The 19,266-nt window shown below is 38.5% G+C and overlaps 1 protein-coding gene across 1 annotated transcript in view; it reads left to right on the top strand.

Moving 5' to 3' along the window:
- Positions 1-18,962, top strand: part of LOC128018489 (LIM/homeobox protein LMX-1.2) — a 59,792-nt gene extending 40,830 nt beyond the window's left edge. Inside the window, exons 4-9 of the mRNA XM_052604029.1 lie at positions 9,550-9,782; positions 11,566-11,741; positions 12,624-12,701; positions 13,157-13,223; positions 16,240-16,398; positions 17,738-18,962. Coding sequence (XP_052459989.1) covers positions 9,550-9,782; positions 11,566-11,741; positions 12,624-12,701; positions 13,157-13,223; positions 16,240-16,398; positions 17,738-17,895 — 871 coding nt within the window. The 3' untranslated portion in view covers positions 17,896-18,962. The remainder of the gene's footprint in view (positions 1-9,549; positions 9,783-11,565; positions 11,742-12,623; positions 12,702-13,156; positions 13,224-16,239; positions 16,399-17,737) is intronic.
- The last annotated feature ends 304 nt before the right edge of the window (positions 18,963-19,266 follow it).

Genomic DNA, 19,266 nt, shown 5'->3' on the forward strand with positions numbered 1-19,266 from the left:
AGATAAAATATCAATTATGAACAAACATATCTTTTATATATTTGAATGAATTAAAATGGATATTTGTGTAGTTAGGGTAAGGTTAGTATTGTGTTAGCTTAGCAACATGCTAACACTAAACTTTGTTGAAATTTACTAGGAGTCATGCTAATAGTAAACTTGTTGCCTGTGAAGAGGGTTCTAAATCATTCATTGTTAGTGCCTTAGAGGTTCATTAATAGTGCCTTTGAAGTTTGTACGGTTAGTGGTGTTGAATCAGAGATAATTATAATTTCTCCAGAAAATTGTTGACCAGTTTGATGGACTTTTCTTTGCAAGTTAGAAATATGTTAAGACAGCTTGATTTGTGTTAACTTAGCCTGTGAATGTTGCACTTGGCCCTGTTTTCCCTGAGAGGCATTGAGGCAAGTGTGTAGACATGTTTGGACACTGATACTCTCCCTCAGCCGTGCCTCCCACCTCTGCAAATGACCCCTCAAGTTATTACGTCTTTCAGATCAACAGAGCAGAAAGCATTTTCAATGATCATGCCTGAAAATAATTTAACTGCTCAACCAGGTAGAAAACGGATCATATTTTTGAATACATATCCTCACGATACAGCTCAGTTTGTCAGATCAATAAGGATGTTCAACCATGCATGGGATATTATTCTGTCAGATATATAACAGGAGCTGCACGAAACATGTGTTTCTATGAACAGAAAGAAAATTTCACATAACCACTTTCCAAAAGAGTAGGGCAGAACCCTGAGACACTAATTTCATTTCAAGTCCTCAAACATCACATGGGTTTTTGGATCTAAAGCACACTCATAAACACAGATTGAACATGAAATATGTTGTATAATGAGAGTTACCAGTCAAATTGTGTATGATGACGATGTTGATGGCCATAAAGCTCCATTGGGGATTTCTTGAGAGCGTAAAGCCATATCGATCCGCGTCCTTGTCGCATTGATTGCGGTGATGAGATGTTTTGTGAACCTCATCAGTCGTTTCAATGGTCTTAAATGGCAGATTCATGATTGTGGGAATTCATGTGAGCTCACTTGCACGCCATAAAACAATGCAGGTGTTGAATTCTGTGGGGTAATAAATCAGCTGTTGCAAAGCAAATATGAATAACAATACATGCAGCCAGCCAGCCACCTACCAGCGCTAAAAACCTCCCAGCATTCATAGATGCACAAGACAATGGTGTCATAGAGCAAAGGGGAACCTGTCTAGGCAAATCCACTTATCCATCATGGAGAGGAAGATGATCACACAATGTTCTTCGCTGAGATGGTGACTCATACTGTGGCTTACGAGCCATTTGTTAGCCACAAGGCATATCATCAACACCCCACAAGCTTCAAAAGCTGTTTGCTTCTAATTTGATAGATATTTTAAACGAACAGGGGACAAAGTGAGAGATGAAACGTGTCTTGTGAGATCAAGATCCTCAAGAGAAAGAGAGCCCAAAGATTGTTTGACGGAGGAAAACACCTCTGGGCCAGTAATGAAGGTTCACATTCTCATCTAATGTGTTTTACTTTTACCTGCTGGGAGTTTAATTAAAAAACAAAGAGCCTCAATTTAAAGCCCATTACTATGCTAATTTAGTATAGAGAGGGAGGTGATTAAGCAGCTCTTAGCGTTGACTTGAGCTTGCCCAGGGGAACGTGGTGGAGATACTCTTTATTTGCCTTCATTAGTTCACACTGTAATCTCTCCATGCCGAAGAGAAACGCTGATACTAAGCAGTAATAGAGGCCCATTTCCTCATGGATTATTAAACAGAAGTTTTACTTTAATGATTATGGTATTTGTCTAATGAAACAGCATTTTTTAGTCTGTGTTTAAAGTTTAAGGAGTTGAGTTATGATCAATTGCATTTCATCTCACCACTCAAAATGGTAGAAGTGTTGCAGTTATTCTTAAAGAATATTAAAGAGCAATGATTTTATGGCGCACTAAACCCGCAGAAATTTTATCTATGTTGGTCGTTCACGACCAAGTCATAATATTGGTTTGGAGTTGTTCTCACTTCCACATGCTGATTTTTAGTGCTTATGTTTACTTTAACGGTAAGGTCTTTTAGATTATAAACAGCAATATTTGCAGTATAACCAGAAGCATTTAAGTGCAACCAGCATGTGTGTAAAATGTCACAGTGTGTGTTTACACGACAACGATGTAGTCAAAAACAGAAAAGTTTTCCCTTCTGTTTTTAAAAAGTTTCTCATATACACAACAACATTTTCAATAAGATTTGCGTTCACACATATCCGCAAAAACAGCCAGGCCAGTAGTTGGCGCTGTCACATTGTTAACAGTAAACAGTACCTGTAGGGAAGTGATGATTATATGTTGTATATAATGCGTCTTCACTGTTGGTTGTAATATTGCTGAAGTAAATCCACTTTGCTGAAGAAGCGTTCGCAAACTCTTGAGCAACAACAGTACCATGTACTCCGCCACTGTTTTGTATGTTTGTTCATGCTAGCTTTTAAAATCAGCACGTACTGTGCATGTCTACATTCCTAACACATACTACACACATGCATGACGTTACCATTTTCAAAGATTCCCATTTTGGGTGTTTAAACAGAAACAATAATGGTCGCATTTTCAAAAACCTCCACTTTGAATCCCATTTTCAAAAATATGCGTTTTCAGTCCCCAAAACACCGTTGTCATGTAAATGACCAGGCAAAATGTTTAATAAGTAAAAAAGTCTCCGGCTTTTGTTTTGGCTGAAAATGTTGCCCTTTGTCAGATCCCTAGTTCAGCAGTAAATTTAAATTATTCTAGTATACTGATGGGCAATGAAAAATCTATAATTTAGAATCTATAATTTATATCTGATTAATCAAACATTTGGGGGTCAAGGATTAATCAAACTTAAGAGAATGCCTTTACAGTTAAAATTAAATTAAACTTACATTTTAAGCTATAAAAGTAAAGTTTTTTTAAAAAAGAACTTTGGATTGACAAAGGTTTATCTCAAAAAATTTGAAAAAGTCTGTTCAAGCTTATACAGAAAAGCTATAAGAAGCATTAATGCATTACATGTACTGATTTTTTTTTTTTTCTTTTTAAAGGGGTCATATGATGTGATTTCAAATTTTCCTTCCTCTTTAGAGTGTTACAAGCTCTTGGTGCATAAAGAAGATCTGTAAAGTTGCAAAGACTAAAGTCTCAAATCCAAAGAGATATTAGAAAAAGATTTTGGAAAAAAATCCAAGTCCAGGCACTCAATAGGATGCAAAAGTTAAAAAGCCTTTAATAGTTGGGCTAAAGCATTAAAACACCAACGCGTATCGGCCCATTGGCCTTCATCAGGGTGTTGACCAATTCTTTAACCAAAGGTTGTGAGTTTGAGTCCCGGGCCGGCAGGAATTGTAGGTTGGGGAAGTGAATGTACAGCACTCTCTCCACCCTCAATACCACCCCCAACTGCACACTGGGCGCTGCAGCATAAATGGCTGCCCACTGCTCCGGGTGTATGTTCTTTGGATGGGTTAAATGCAGAGCATGAATTCTGAGTATGTGTCACCATACTTGACTCTGTGTCACTTCACTTATGACCCCATTAATAGCACAATTTGACACAACAACAGTGTATACAGTATTATAGAACATTGCTTTACTAATATTCCTCTGAAATGTAAAAAAAAATACAATATCAGAATAATCTTTCCCAAAGAATATGCAACATTCAGAAATTATATACTCTATATCATCTTCACACAAATTCCACTTCTTATCTATAACTATGAAGCCTGTAGCCAGGTAGCCCCCAGACGGGGAACTCTAAACTCTTTTTAAACCGACCCCACCACCTCAGTGTTCGTGTCTTCATGATTGACATGACCAGAACACATCGCAGGCCTGGGGGGCTTGGTTGAAGAAGCCTGGGGGGACTGACTGTCTTCAAAGTGATTGTTTACAGCTGTTAGACAGAGCCTTTGATGGAAATGCGGTGACATAAGGATCCATTCCCGAAATCGTTACTGGCTTTTTTTTTTTTTTTTCTCCTGTATGTTCAGTACAGATGAGAGGATAGGTGGAGATGAGAGCATGTGTTGCTAAATGTATGACAATTATCAAGCTGCACACTCTCCCACACCTCTCTCCCTTCTCTAGACTCATCTTTAATCTCCTCTGGGTATGTGATTCTTATCAGCGAGTTAGAGGCATTGAGGGAAAGGTCTTTAGTGGTCGGGAAATCATTGGCAACATGGGGTGAAAGCTTTAAGATGTTGTCACACTTTAAGTTGCTCATAAGCTCTTCAAAGAGAACGTACTCTGACGGCAACCGTTCTGAAAGGAATTGGAAGGTGAAGGCCTAATCATTTTTTTTTTTAATTACAGAAATATCTTCCTCTGATAAGCCGTCAAATGCTATGTCCGTTCAAGAGGCAGACACCCTGCAGGGAAAATATCATGTCACAAAACAGGCAACGTGGAGGCATTTTGACACTTGTGCCTGTAATGTACAGGAGAATGAGATTGGGACATAACGCATGCCACATTCAAACCATTTTTTTACATGCATTTTTTTTCATATTTGACATAATTATTAAAATGTATTAAATGTCATCTGGTGATAGAGATTCCAGTGGTGGGCATTTCTTCTGGCTAAACATGTTATCTTGATGTGTGAATATCTATTCAGCTAGCGATTATACTGGACTCTGAGAGTCTGGAAGCAGATAATGAGCTTTTCTGAAGTTATCTGTGTGGATTACCGCTGATTTGACTCGTGGGGTCTTGTTCCGAGAGGGTCTGAATCAATATTGACACCGCACTGCCTGAATTGTGTCTGTTGATCCAAATGCGAGGGTCTTATCTGCTAATCTGTGCGCTCAGGTGTTTGGTAGGGAATGTGCATCCTTAGGACAAACAAATTGGGTGTCTGAGGGAATTTAATCCCCCACACTCTCCAATACTTTTTGGTCTGTCTTTTTCTTCCCCCTTTATTTGTTTACTGACTCATTAGGCATTACTTGGCACTGGAGTTTCACCTTTATAATTCATCATTGACTCACATTATTCACTCTCCTTGTACCCACTGTGCCTACTGTGCCTTCCAACTAGAATACAAATTCTATAGATTGATTTTCTCACAAATAGCACTCTGCACTGATGTCCGAACTCCTAATTGATTTCAGCAGATTAGTGATAGCATGTTGCTAAGCTAACACCACAATACACTTTATGAACATTACAGTTGACAGCCCATGAAAGCCGGGTCAAATAAGTCATTTTAAAGTGCACAGATATTGTTTTATTGACCCATTTTCAGTTTTTAATGAACTTTCTGTTTATTTATAATCATCATTTCACTTTGTCCGTCATTATGGATTTATTTTTTGACAAGCTTGTCACAGTGCATTTTTGGATTGCCTTCTTTGTGAATGATACATGCAGCTATATGGTATAATCTATGTTACTTTGTTCACAGAATATATTTATTTGTTTGCTTGTTTTAGTTTCATTTACAAATAATTTAAATGCAGATGATGTAAAAGGAACAATGCAATACCATAAAAGCATAAGAAAACATTATATATATATATTATATATATATTGAGTTTTGAGTTTTGGTTATTTGTTTTCTCATATTTATTAATAATAACGTTGTTGCTATTTGCTTATTTATATATTTTAAGATATTTTAGAAGGCAGCTCACTTGACATTAGAACTAATCTGTACTGTCATAATGTGCATTCTCTTCACACTCTTTTAACTCCACGAGACGAATAGCATGAAAAATGGGATCTGTAGATCTTGTGTTTTGTGTCCACTGGTAGTACTTTCCTTCGCTGAGTTTGTAGAGGCAGATAGTTTAAAAAGGCCCAGATGTGGAGATGCGTCTGAAGGATTCTACTCTCTAGTCTCTCTTCAGCTTTCATCTCAAACCACAGGACAAAAATCCCCTCCACAAGATGCACGGAATCCCAGGAAGAGTCTGTCCTAACGTCCGGTCCGGTCTGCTCTTCCCCTGCATGCCCATACTCTGTTGCTCACCCAGGCTAATCAGGTAATGTTACGGGGGATTGAGAGCAACCCCCCCATCCCGGTTGGCCTTTGCCTACTCACACTGTGGTGTTGTTTTAAAGCGCATTCTTTCGGCGCTGAACTTGGAAAGGTATTAAAGTGGGATTAGGGGCTCCTCCACAATCCAGCGCTTGTGTCATTCACTGGGCTGCTCTCTTTCAACCCCCCCTCCACCCACCACCACCATCACCACAGCCTGGCCGCCTCCCTCTCTCTCTTTCTGTTACCCCCCGCCTCTGCTCTGTTTGATTGTGGCGATCAGTGGGAGTTGAAGTGACTGGTGCTTTCAAAAGGAAAAAAAGGGGTAGGGTTAAATCCCTACTCCACTGCTCCCTGCTAATTTCCCTTGTTCCTCCAAGAAGGATTTACTTCTGCTGCCAGTTTGTGAAAGGCTTTCTCTGCCCATCCGAAAAGTTAGCCGTCGCCTTCCTGCAGAGGTGTGGTTGCTATAGCAGGGGCGTCATGCGTGGCTATTCCATCAGAGGTCCCGCAGAGAATAGGGAATGGGTCAGGGGGGCTGACGACAGCCAAAAAGTCCGGATTAGATTCCGGGACAAAGCCAGGACAGGAAGATTCCAGAAGGGACAAATGGGAATTACAGCAGCAAAAATAATGCAAAGTGACAGAGAGGGGAAATAGGAAAATAATGGCTTACAAGATTAGAACGGGTGGGGGGGGAAGGAGGTGAGAAGAAAAGAGGCGGATGAAAGGGAATGTTTTCATTTGGATGAGAAGGATCCTGAGAGCGGGGCATCGCCGAGGTGAGCGGGCGAAACTAGAAAGTGTCACAACTGCTCAATAGGGTTCATTTCCTGTGCTTTCCGGCCTTTTTGCCCTGGTGTCTTTGACAAGGATTCGCATTGTTGAATGAACATTTGATTCAGACTGAGTAATGACAGATTCATTACCCTGTTTGACTTGTTCGACAGATCCGGCATGTAACTGGTTAATCTAGCCAAAACACTGCGGCAGCCATTGTTTAATGTGGAAGTTGTGAGTGTTTGGATGTGTTTAGACAGCAAAAACTCCATAAATATGATGGATTGTGCAAAATCATCTTGTTATTGTTACCAACTCATCTTCTTTACAGATGTTTTAAGGATCATATCACAGCGCTGTGGTCTTCATGCCAGAAATTACAACCATGCTAATCTTCAGTGCTTGCTCAATACTTAATTTCTGGAGGAAAAATAATTATATTTTCAGTTGATTAATGAAAACTCTATGGACGAAATTACGTGAACAATTGGGAGTTAACGCAACAGATCAGACTGTGTCTAAACACAAAATGATAAAGGTGTGTTCCACAGAGATATTCCTTCGTCAGATTGTAGAAATGAGTCAGGTTGACGGATATGCCAACACCATAGAAATAATGGTATATAATAATGGTAATGGTATGAAATATAATTTTATTTTATTTTTTATTTTATTTTATTTTTTTACATTTATTAAGTTTTGGAACACCAGTCTGAAAATGTAAATATAAATTTAAACAAAAAAATTTTTAAATATAAATTTAAATAAAGTAAAATACAGTAATGATTAAAAAATGGTATATAATACATAAAACCTACAGTACCTACCAATGACTATTTGCCAGTTATTTTCCAACATAAGTAATAATGCTGCTCCATAAATGACAAGGCAATTCCACTGGATCCCACGTAGGTTTATTCTCATGACATCTCAAAAGACGCCGATAGAAACTCACATGCAAAACAACAGTAGTGACAAAAAAAATACCCAGCTACATAAAAATCCAACAAACAGCAATGCAGCTGGTCGTGTGTCCAGCAGGCTGTCATTATCAGTCCCCAATCACCATCTCACAATGGAATTACCATCACAAAACCCACCATATTTACACATATTCATCTGAACTCATATTAACACATATTCATCACTGTCAACCAACCCTGTCCACCATCAACAGAATATGATGATGGGCATTCTCGCTGTCTCTCCCACCCGGTGAACAATGCCACAGATGAAATGCAGAGATACGCACAAGCGCAGGAGCAGCTGTCCTACCAGCCAGAGCAAACAAAAAAAACCAAGGCTAATAAATCAGCTTTTATGGGCTGGACACTGTCATACACCCGCTTCCTGTAGAGGTGGGCTCCCGCTGAACCTCACAAGATGAGAGCGAGATGGCAATATCTCTGCCTGTAATGAAACCAAAATGATTTTATCGACACCGTTAGGAGGAAATGAAGGCTGCGGGGGTGACCGCGGTCTGTTATGTAAACAGACATGTATTGTGGCATAGCATATGAATTTAGAGTTTATCTGACAGGGGATCAGTTCACAGCAACAAAATGCAGATTTTTGCTATTTTAATATTTTATGCTATTTTTTATATTCTATTTTAGGTTGTTGTATATTTACAATATATGTGATTTCATGTGCAGCATTAACCAATCTCTCACGAAAAAAGAAAAAAAAGAAAGAAATGCAAACAGATTTTAAGCCATCGCTTCCCTAAGAGATAACTTCCCGTTTCAGTAGCATTGTGTGAGTGGCGCTGGAGCCTGTCTAATCACTGCAGTGAGCGGGGTAAAGCCAGTGGAGCTGAGGGCCCATGCCGCTGATTGAGGTTTGCTGGTGCGTTGGGTCGAGAGGTGATCCCGTATTTCCTCCCATTGGGTTCTGCTGAAGCGTTGAGGAGTTATCCAGGCTGCATTAACAGATGAGCCAGTGTCAAAGCAGATCACTCAGGGGCTCAACCTCATGCCCCCTGCACCCTTAATCACCAAACTATGATGGACAAGCACATGTAAAGACATTCACTGTGCTGTGGTGCCTACTGATGCTTTATCTAAAAGTGGTAGTTTATCTAAAAGAGGTAGTTCAAAAAAAAATAATAATAATTGTTTACACACTGTCATGTCATTTCAAACCTGTATGCTCTTCACCATGAAAGTAGTACAAATATTTGAGAAGTAGATATGATAGAATTGCATTGCCATGAAACATCCTGTAAAAAGAATGACAGTAAAAATGGTAATAATAAGCCCTTTGAGCTTTCTTTTTATCAAAGAATCATGGAAAATATTTTTTTTTATGGTTTCCACAAAACCATTGTTTTTTTAATGATAAGAAATGTTTTTTTTTTTTTTTTAAACAGCAAATCAGCATATTAGAAGGATTTCTAAAGGGTCATGTGACACTAAGTAATGGAGTAATGGCTGCTGAAAGCTCAGCTTTGCCATCACAGGAATAAATATCATTTCAAAATATATAAAAATGTAAAACAGCTATTTTAAATTGTACCTCTTTTAGAATGTTTCTGTTTTTACTATATTTTTGGATCACATACATGCAGCACTTATGAGCATAAAAGTCTTCTTTTTCCAAAACCATTAAAAATTTTCCTGACCCTAAACTTTTGAACAGTAGTGTCGGTTTAGAGCTTAATTTGGACTTTCTTAGTGTCTTTCTAGACAGATATTTTTCAAGCATTTACACATTTCTCTCTTTCTCTTTGTGACGCAGGTTATTTGCGACCAAATGCAGCGGGTGCCTGGAGAAAATTGCCCCCACGGAGTTTGTTATGCGGGCGCTCGAGTGCGTGTACCACCTCAACTGTTTCTGCTGCTGTGTGTGTGACCGACAGCTTAGGAAAGGGGATGAATTTGTACTGAAGGACGGACAGCTGCTGTGCAAGAATGACTATGAAAGAGAGAAAGACCTGCTCGGCTCTGTCAGTCCTGATGACTCCGATTCAGGTATGAATACAGACTAATCTATACACCACAGACCATGCTGCCAGTGTATCCATGAACATATTATTAGGGGAGATATCAGAAGGCTTTCTTTGCTCTACAAAACACAGAAGTAGATATTGAAGAACGGTTTTTGTGCATACAATGAATGCCAAAACAACACTGACTTTCAGTGCATGGACAGAAAACACTAAGACCATTCTGTTTTACATGACTCAAAAGCAAGGGAATAATATGCACAGAAATGTAGAATATGACCCCTTTAATCAAGAGTAAGTAGAGGAAAAGCGGTTCTTACAAAGAGAAGCCACACTGTGCTGTCTGATGTGGCCAAGTTAAGTTGCTGGAAAAAAGAAGAGTTTGAATGTGCGCGAGTGAAAAGAGAGATTTCAGGCCCTGTTCACTGCTCGTCAACCCTTTGGACTCCATTTCCCTCACTTCACTGTAATGAGGCATCTCACCAAGCCTCACTTCTATCTCACCAATCCCCCTGTGGATTTCCTTCAAACGCGCACACATGCACACAGCCCACTCTCTCAAACGCTGAGAAGTTTGTCAGATGCTTCAGCAAGACCGTGTCAATTTTCAGTGATGTTCGTCTCTTTCCTACTCTTCGTTTATAAGTTTTGGGTTTATAAGTTGACCTGAACGCAAGAAGTGAAGTGTAATGGCAAGGAATTCAGTTTGCAGCACACCACACCACTGGCATTAAAAGAGATCAGAAACAGATGAGAGAGAGGACAGAATCAGCCCATCATGTTCGTATCTCCCGCTGATCACTTAAAAAGGCCAAACCATTCGCAGGCTTCATCGCCAGAGACGTTCACTGCTGATGCCACAAAAGCCACTTGTGCCAAATTGCAGAAGCCCTTAATCTCGAGAAACAGTCACGCTGGGAACGTGCCCATTTGGGTTTTTAACTTTTGAACCAGGCCACATTACAGAGTTTGGCACCTTTTTTTTTAATTACTATTATTATTCTATTAAACACAAGCTGATGTGGCTTATTGGATGAAACCTCCACCCACTGAACAATAAAGCCAATCCCCCGTCTGACTATAATAATTACAGTAGGAAAGCCAGGAGCCATTTTGTGAATATGGCACATTAGCTGGACCAACTGAGAGAGATTATCACGACACAGGGCAGGCTTGATAAACCCGCCCGAGGATCACCTTAGACTAATTGAGACACTTTGATTAGTTCGTATGAACAGGCAGTGGAAATTTTGTGATATGAGGCGAGATATTGGATTTTATGGATTGGCGAGCTTAAATTCTGCTCACGTAGTTTGATTTGTACAGCCGATTTTTGTCCGAGTGTTCTTTTTGCAAGCATGTACACTCTTTGAATTTGTGGTTTTGCTATCTTTTTCACTTCCCCTGGCTATTAGACCTCATTTCCCATATGTAGTCCACTTCCATACCTTTCCCAATACGTTGCATCCGCTATGTGTTGGATTCTTATCAAAGATTTATATGGTGTAAAACAGCCAAAGCCGTGCGCTATTCATTTTAAATGACAAAATGTCCAGTCCAATGACAAATTCACATACTTTACAGTCAGAGTTGCCGTTTTGCAAGTGGATGTGGGCCACTCGAGCACTAATAAATTGCTAACAAAAGTATTAAAACCACATGTGTCTCCTTTCATTATGGATGCACTGTGACTGAATCTCCTAAAATTGAAAAGAACAAAAACAGCGATTTATCATTAGGTTGTCTAAAAAGTTGCAGAGTTTTAAAAGGAAGTACTGATTCCTGTGAATGATGGATTTTTATTCCAGAGAAAAGTGAAGATGAGGAGTTGGATATCAAGAAGGAGAAGGGCTCAGGAGGCACTGGGAAGGGAGATGATGGGAAAGACCCAAGAAGACCCAAGCGACCACGTACCATCCTTACCACACAACAGAGGCGTGCATTCAAAGCGTCCTTCGAGGTTTCTTCCAAACCCTGCCGGAAGGTGAGTTCCTCTAGATATCAATTCCCTCAATCTCTAAAGCACCATCTTTCTATAGGAGTCATTTGTAACTGAGAGAAAATAAAGTAGGGAATTATGACATGTAGTTTAAAATGTGTAATAGTGGCACATTGTGGGATGTAAATTTGCAGCTGTGATATCATAATCATCTTGAAATAAAATGACACTATTGCTGGATATAAAGTCACACTGTAATATTAAATCACATCGTGAGATATAAAGTCACAAGTACAAGAAATAAAGTTGTAATTGTGAGAAATATTGTTACAAAATTACAAGACATTAAATCACAGTTGTGGGATAAGAAGTCACAGTTATGAAATATCAAGTTGCAATTGTCTGAAATAAAATGAGAAAAAAAAGTCACAATTACACAAATAAGATATGCAGTTGCAATTTCAAGATATAAAGTCACAATGTAGCAGAGATAGTCACAATTACAATGAATAAAGCCTGTTACAAGTTGCAGTTAACATCGCAATTGTGAAATAATATGAAGTTGCAATTGAGATTTGAAGTCAAAATTTTAATATAGAATTACTGTAACATTGTGAGAATAAAATTGCAATTGTGAGCAATAGTCCCAATCATGTTAGTTTTGAGATATGAAGTTGAAATTGTGAAATGTGAAATCACATTTATAAATTAACATGAGGTAATAATATGTGGTTGCAATTGTGAGGTCAACATTTTTAGATCATCATTTTAGTTCTAAGAAATATATTTTGAAATAAAGCCACAATAATGAGAAAAAACTAAATAAATCAGATATCAGTTAGTTAACACTCTAAGATGGAAATGGGATTCCATATATTACACAGACTCTTTACTAAAGAAACCAATCATTTTTGTTGTATAATCTAGGTAAGAGAGACGCTGGCTGCAGAGACGGGCTTGAGTGTTCGCGTCGTTCAAGTGTGGTTCCAGAACCAAAGAGCTAAGGTGAGTCCAGACCCTGTACATTACCTTATTAATCATCCAGTATTACCCGCACAAACCTGATAATGTACATCCAAGGACCAGATAACACAACAATTTTTAAGTAATCCTCCAACAATGCACTAAACTCCTCGCAGCCGCTGCCAAAATGGAAAAAGCGAGCAAGGCTCAAGACAGCAAATCTCAGTCGCTATCTGCCTGAAGTTTAACCTCTCGACGCATTCCACAAAAAACTCCCCAAGAGTTTGAGAGAGATGTACTCACATCCATCCTGCTCTTACGTTAGCGTCTGAAACCCACCTCAGAGCCCTGATTTTATCTTCAAAAGGCTGTGGATAATATAATGCAGCCAGATCAAGCTTGGCGTGGTTCAAGCAGAGGTGAACAACAAGGAGCATCTCTCTTTAGATTAGGAGTCGCAAAGTTTTCTGATTGTGCTTTTATCGTTATTTTTTCAGATGAAAAAGTTGGCGCGGAGACAGCAACAGCAACAGGAGCAGCAGAACTCCCAAAGGCTGGGCCAAGGTAAAATGTCCTGACATGAACCTGAAGGCATCCACATCAGTCCGAAATTTGACTTTTAAGATGGAAATCAACATGAATAATTAGAATTTATTTCCAGTTTGTGTTTTTTGTGCTTTCCGAATTCTGTGGAGTTTTATTAAATGTTTAAATGCAGCTTAGAATACTACAGTCAGATTAGCCAAAACATTTACTACTTGTAGAAAAACGAAATTCAATTTTGCAGAAATTGTATTGGTTTTCTGCAGATTTTTCAGGCATAGATTCAATGTGGGATGGAATGGTCAAAGTGATTTTTTTTAAAGAATATCTAAGGGTTGAAAGTGGGGTATCCCGCCTCTTCCCTTTGGTGTGAGTCATGTCCACCCTCTCAAAACCAGGCCGAGCGACACGGGCGATGACCCCTGGTCGAAGAACGAGTGCAGCTCTTCTGTGAGGGAGGAAGTGTGGAGGTGGATGAATTCATTTACAACATAAGCACATTGAAGTTGCCTCCACTTTGACCGATCCACCCACCCTGTTTCCTCCTTTGCTGGAACTTAATGTCTCAAGTTGCCATTCAGCCAGGTGCAAAGGATGAGCCCATGCATTGAGTTCACATTTATAAGACAATCTGTTTCTGGTCATGCTTGGCGACATTCCATGCGTTAATACCGATTTTTAGGCAAATTTTTCATTTGAGAGTGTTAAAGAGCTAATCCGTCAAGTAGCGTCTTTTTTCGACAGTTAATATGTTGCTGAGACGAGCTTCTGTAACAGATGAGTTTGGATGAGACTGTCTGGAAAAAAGAAACGTGAAGAATATTATTCCAAGCTCTACGGAGGAGGACAAATGTTTCCTCTACAGCTCGAGAGTCTTAATTCCTGTACAAATATTTGTTGTAAGGCAGTGGAGTCCATTCCTCCATCAGTCATATTTATTTCTCCGCTCTCTGCGTTTGTCTTTAGAGACTGTGGAAATAACCAGAAAGCAGTTTAAATATAGAGAACACATTTTGTGTTAGATAAAAATACTTGTACTTTAAGGGTAAATTTTAAAAAGTCGAATTCCTACTATTTTGTATGTATGTGGCTAATGACATTGATTAATACAGACCTGGAATTTAATGTTAGCACATTGTCTATTTACATTTTAAATCCTTTAAACAATATATCAAAGTATTTTTTGTTGTTGTACTTCCTAAAGCTGCATTTTATTAACCAAACATGTTAATTCTATTGAATATAATATTGCTTAATATAGTTAAGACCTGTTAGCATTTTTGATTTACATTTTAAATCCTTAAAGAGACATATGAACACATTTTTTTGTTGTTTGAGATAAGAGCTAGTCTTCCTATCTTTATTTTGTGGAAAACCGAGGGTTTATACTGACATTTTATTGCCGAACAGAACCCCTTGTGCCTGCTCTCCTGCAAAGCCATAATCCAAGCGATCATTGAATCATCTTCAGCGGTAAAGGACAAGCAATAATATTTTTATTTTATAGACCGATGTTGGACTATTCTCACGATGCATTCATTTATGGAGCTTTGACTCTGCTGTGTAGAGCAAAAAAAATAAATAAATGTCGAACATCAGAAGTGTAAAGTCATCACACTGACACTAGTTTCTCTCTGTTTGCTTCAGCACTTTTGTGGCCTTTGGTTGTGTCACTTTTAATGGGATAATTCAAGTCAGATAGTGATCCATCTTTGGTCATGAACCTTACCCCTCATGAACCAATAGAAATGTTTTCTCAGAGACATGAAAGAAAATGATAGGGTGATGGAGACACTCTAGAGAGACAGCTAGGTGTAGATGAACTGTTCTGGTGGTCTGAGATATTGAGAAGTCTTGTGAAGTCAGACTCCCCTTTGGGAAATACCTTAGCGGTCTCGAGTAGTCCATGATGTCATGAATCATGAAATTGGGCTGGAATATGTCATCCAATGGAGCCCCACGGTTAATACATTGTTATATTTGTTATCGTAAATCCCATCTGTCTTGGTTATAAGTGTCAGCTGTCCAGTAGTTTCAGCTATGGGGCCAGTGATTGGTGTGAAAAACCATTCTAGAAAAGACTTTGCTGCGTCATGTTGTTTTAAAAGTTTTAATGCTACCTTACAACTTTATGTATTTGGGTCAGTGAAAAAAATAATAATAATTATATATGAAAAAAAAAAAAAAAAGACAAGCTCATAAACACTTTGTGGATGGTCATGAAAACATCTATTCACCAAAGAGTTTCAATTAAAATTCTCAATTTTAATGAGGAAATTGTGTTGTAAATATCTGAAATTATATAAAATATCAGTGTTCCCGTAGCTCAATTGGTAGAGCATTATCTATCAAGCGCAAGGTTGTGGGATCGATTCCCCGGGAACACATTATAGGTAAAAATGAATAGCCTGAATGCAAATAAGTCGCTTTGGATAAAAGTGTCTGCTAAATGCATAATTTTTTATTTAAATTATTTTTTTTGATTTAGTTATTGTTTATTTTTATTTTTTTATGAAAGTCAGTTACTTGATGGTGAAACTCAACATCAGATGTCTTTGCATCAGAGAAGAAGATGTAATGGAAACTTGTGGAAGCCTGTAGAAATGATTTGCAGACATCTTTCTTTGCGAGAGCTCACCACTCAAAAGCAGAGGGCTGAGATGGTGGGCTCCAGACTGGAAGCCACAAGAGTCATTCCTAGCCCTCGGCATTGTGGATGACTCATAGAGTACTTCCCTATAGGGCTGGTGTCCCTGCGTCTTCTCCCGCTGCAGAACAAGAGTGTTTCATGTTTGTTGGTTTTCGTGAAATTCAACTTGATTTCAAGGGCAGATACCAGACCCAGCCTTGATTTTAGGAGAAACCCAATCCACAAGAAAGAACAATTCTTACTAAACGAAGCATTAATGTTTTGCATTATGTACAGTTGTTAAAGTAACTATGCTTTCCAGTTCACAGAGATGATGTAAGTCGTCCCTACCATGAGAATATCTCAAAGACTGATCAACATCTACTTTTTTTTTTCCTCCCATTCCAGAGGTGATGTCCAATCGGATGGAGGGAATGATGAACTCCTACACACCATTGGCTCCAGCCCAGCAACAGATGGTTGCTATGGAAAATGGTTACAGCACCGATCCCTTCCAGCAGGGCCTCACCCCTCCTCAAATGCCCGGTGACCACATGAACCCATATGGTGAGCATCAACCCATGAGCTCTGTCATGTTTGCTCCCTGAAGCTGGGACTTGTGTTTGGACCACAAGGTTCACAGAATGCAACCATACCACTGTTCTTTCCTCATGAGATTACACAAACGCACCACTTTATTTTGAAGTTTTCCTTCCAAATGAATTCAGTGTGTTTCAAAACCGTACTTGCCTCAACCACTGTTCCCAGAGCTACCCGTTTGGTTTATTTGCCCGGGTCTCATACAGATTAATGGTGTAGTCTGTTATGCTGTGTGACACTATCTATTGGATTTTTGTTAAAGAGCCGAACGATGATCTGTGGTGCGCCATGTAAAACAACAATGGTTAACCATGATGACTGACGCACAAAGTGCCATGGGAAAGCATCCATGTGTCTGCAAGCAAAACAAAACACTGAGCAAAACCATTGAGAGTTTGCCACATTTGTCAAAATCTGGTAGGAAGTTTGGGTAGAAAGCGAACTATAATTCCTCAGCGTGACGTTGTTTCTGCACAGTTCCAGTTGTTCTCAATATTATTGACGTTAACTTCAAACATTAGCCACATAAATCTGGAGACATCGGTCACAGGCAGCCTAAAAACAGGTCCCAAGTGTCTTGTCATTCGTTCTCCTGAATGGCAAGGCCCAAATCCCCGGTCTCATCACACTCCAGCTTGGATTTTATGGGAGAACAGCGGGGACAGACAACATTGCCAGCTCATTAAAAACCCATAGCCCATCAACCTGTCACTGTCTTTCAGAATGGTGTCATTAAGTACTGGAAAGCGTATTACTCCTAACTGTGCCCACAAGGAAAATGATAGAGCGAGAAGATTATCTCAGAAGTAAACATTTGCTATTAGCTCGGATGTTAGCAAGAAACCATTTCGTTTAACAATATCTGATTGCATGGAATGTGGGATCCCGTACAAATACATAATTGAACAGTCATTAATTTTCTGTGGTTTATGTGAAGATTGATAGATTTATATAAGAGTCTGCGATAATCATTATTTAATCATACAATTTTTGTCTTGAAAATGATTGTCTCACATATATATATATGTGTGTGTGTGTGTGTGTGTGTGCGTGTGCGTGTGCGTGTGTGTGTGTGTGTGTGTGTGTGTGTGTGAGGCTTTATTTTCTTCATTATGTTATTGACTTGCCACCCAAATATATCACAATACATTTTTTATACAGAAATGAAAAGCATGATCATCATTAAAAAATATATGTATTTAGATCACTGTACATATGAGTGTTACTTTTAATGTATTTTTGAATAAATCAAAGAATTCAGACAAAAAAGAGCATTATACTGACCATCTCTTTTCTCTTACAACAGGAAATGACTCGATATTCCATGACATTGACAGTGACACTTCACTGACCAGCCTTAGTGACTGCTTCATGGCCTCGTCCGAGGCGGGCTCACTGCAAGCGAGAGTGGGGAATCCCATCGACCGACTCTATTCCATGCAGAGCTCCTACTTTGCTTCATGAAAACCTAAACCGACAGGGAAAGGAAAAAGTGGGTCACTTCGCTGCAGCTCACTTAGTCAGATGGTGCCTTTCAAGGAAATACAACAGAATCGTCAACAAAGATGAAACATCTTAGACAAACAGGCAAAAACAGAAAAGACAAGTGAACTCGAAGACTTACGTCCTTATTTCTCTGCAGTGAAGCACCAGCTCTGAACGCCCAGTGCGCCTGAGGCTGAGATTTTTTTCTAGGTACTTGTAGATTGTTTGTACACGACTTTCTCAGAAGTAGCATTTCATCTTATCCTCAAAAAGAGTATTGATGTACAGTTTGACGTCACTGAAGCATCAAGCCTCGACTTATGATTTCCTGCCGGGAGAGGTGGAAGATCAAGACACAAAGCTCATAATGCATGAATCCATATTTTTGTGATTGTTACATAAAAAAAAAGAAAAGAAAAGTAAAAAAAACAAAAATCTTGTGTTGTTCAGATGCTGAAAATGTGATGTTCAGACTAATTTCCTCATTTTCATTATGTTCAGCATTGCATTTTTTTCACTTTGATAGGTTAGCCCTCTGAAAGAAGATGTAGAAAAAGCATAGAGGGGGAGATATGTATAGTGTATCTGCATTTGTGAGTATGTTAGTGCGTGTGAGTGTGTGTATGTGTGTGTTCCAGTGTCCTTACCTGTGTGGTTGTATGAGTGTGTGTCTGTGCGATGGTAAGATACTGTCATTGAAAGTTTGAACCGTGTGTATATACTTTTCCCAAACAAATCAGTTGTGCATGTTAAAAATGGAGATCATTCTATTTATTTAACTAAAACATGCTTTTGAAGGTACTTAAGAAACTGAAAAGCTTTATTTAAAAAGGAGAAAATCATGTAGCTGAAGCGTTCATTTCACACCACAGTTGTATGTCTTTTAAGTAGAAAAATGTATCTTTATTCCAGCAATGTGCATCTGCAAAAAAATTGCTATTTATTTGTTTCAGCCCTGACATTACCGGAAAATGCATTTCCAAATGCGAATATTGCTAATTTGCCAAAGTCTGTTGGTACGATGAATAAAGCCCTTTTCTCCTTGATTGTTTAGCTTCCACAAGACTGTTTGAGTACATTGTTTATTATTTACATAATGTACATTTTTCATTTTCTTCTCTTTTAGTTATGTTTATATATATATAAATATATATAAATATATATAAATATATATATATATATATATATATATATATATATATATATATATTTAGATTTACAAAAATATTTTATTTCCTTCAACAGGTGTAATGTAAACAGGGTTATTATTGTTAACTAAAACTAAAACCATTAAAACATTATTAAACATTATTTAAAATAAAATTAAATATATAAAAATTAAACTAGAAC

This window comes from Carassius gibelio, chromosome A8, assembly GCF_023724105.1.
Source record: "Carassius gibelio isolate Cgi1373 ecotype wild population from Czech Republic chromosome A8, carGib1.2-hapl.c, whole genome shotgun sequence".
Taxonomy (NCBI): Eukaryota; Metazoa; Chordata; class Actinopteri; order Cypriniformes; family Cyprinidae; genus Carassius; species Carassius gibelio.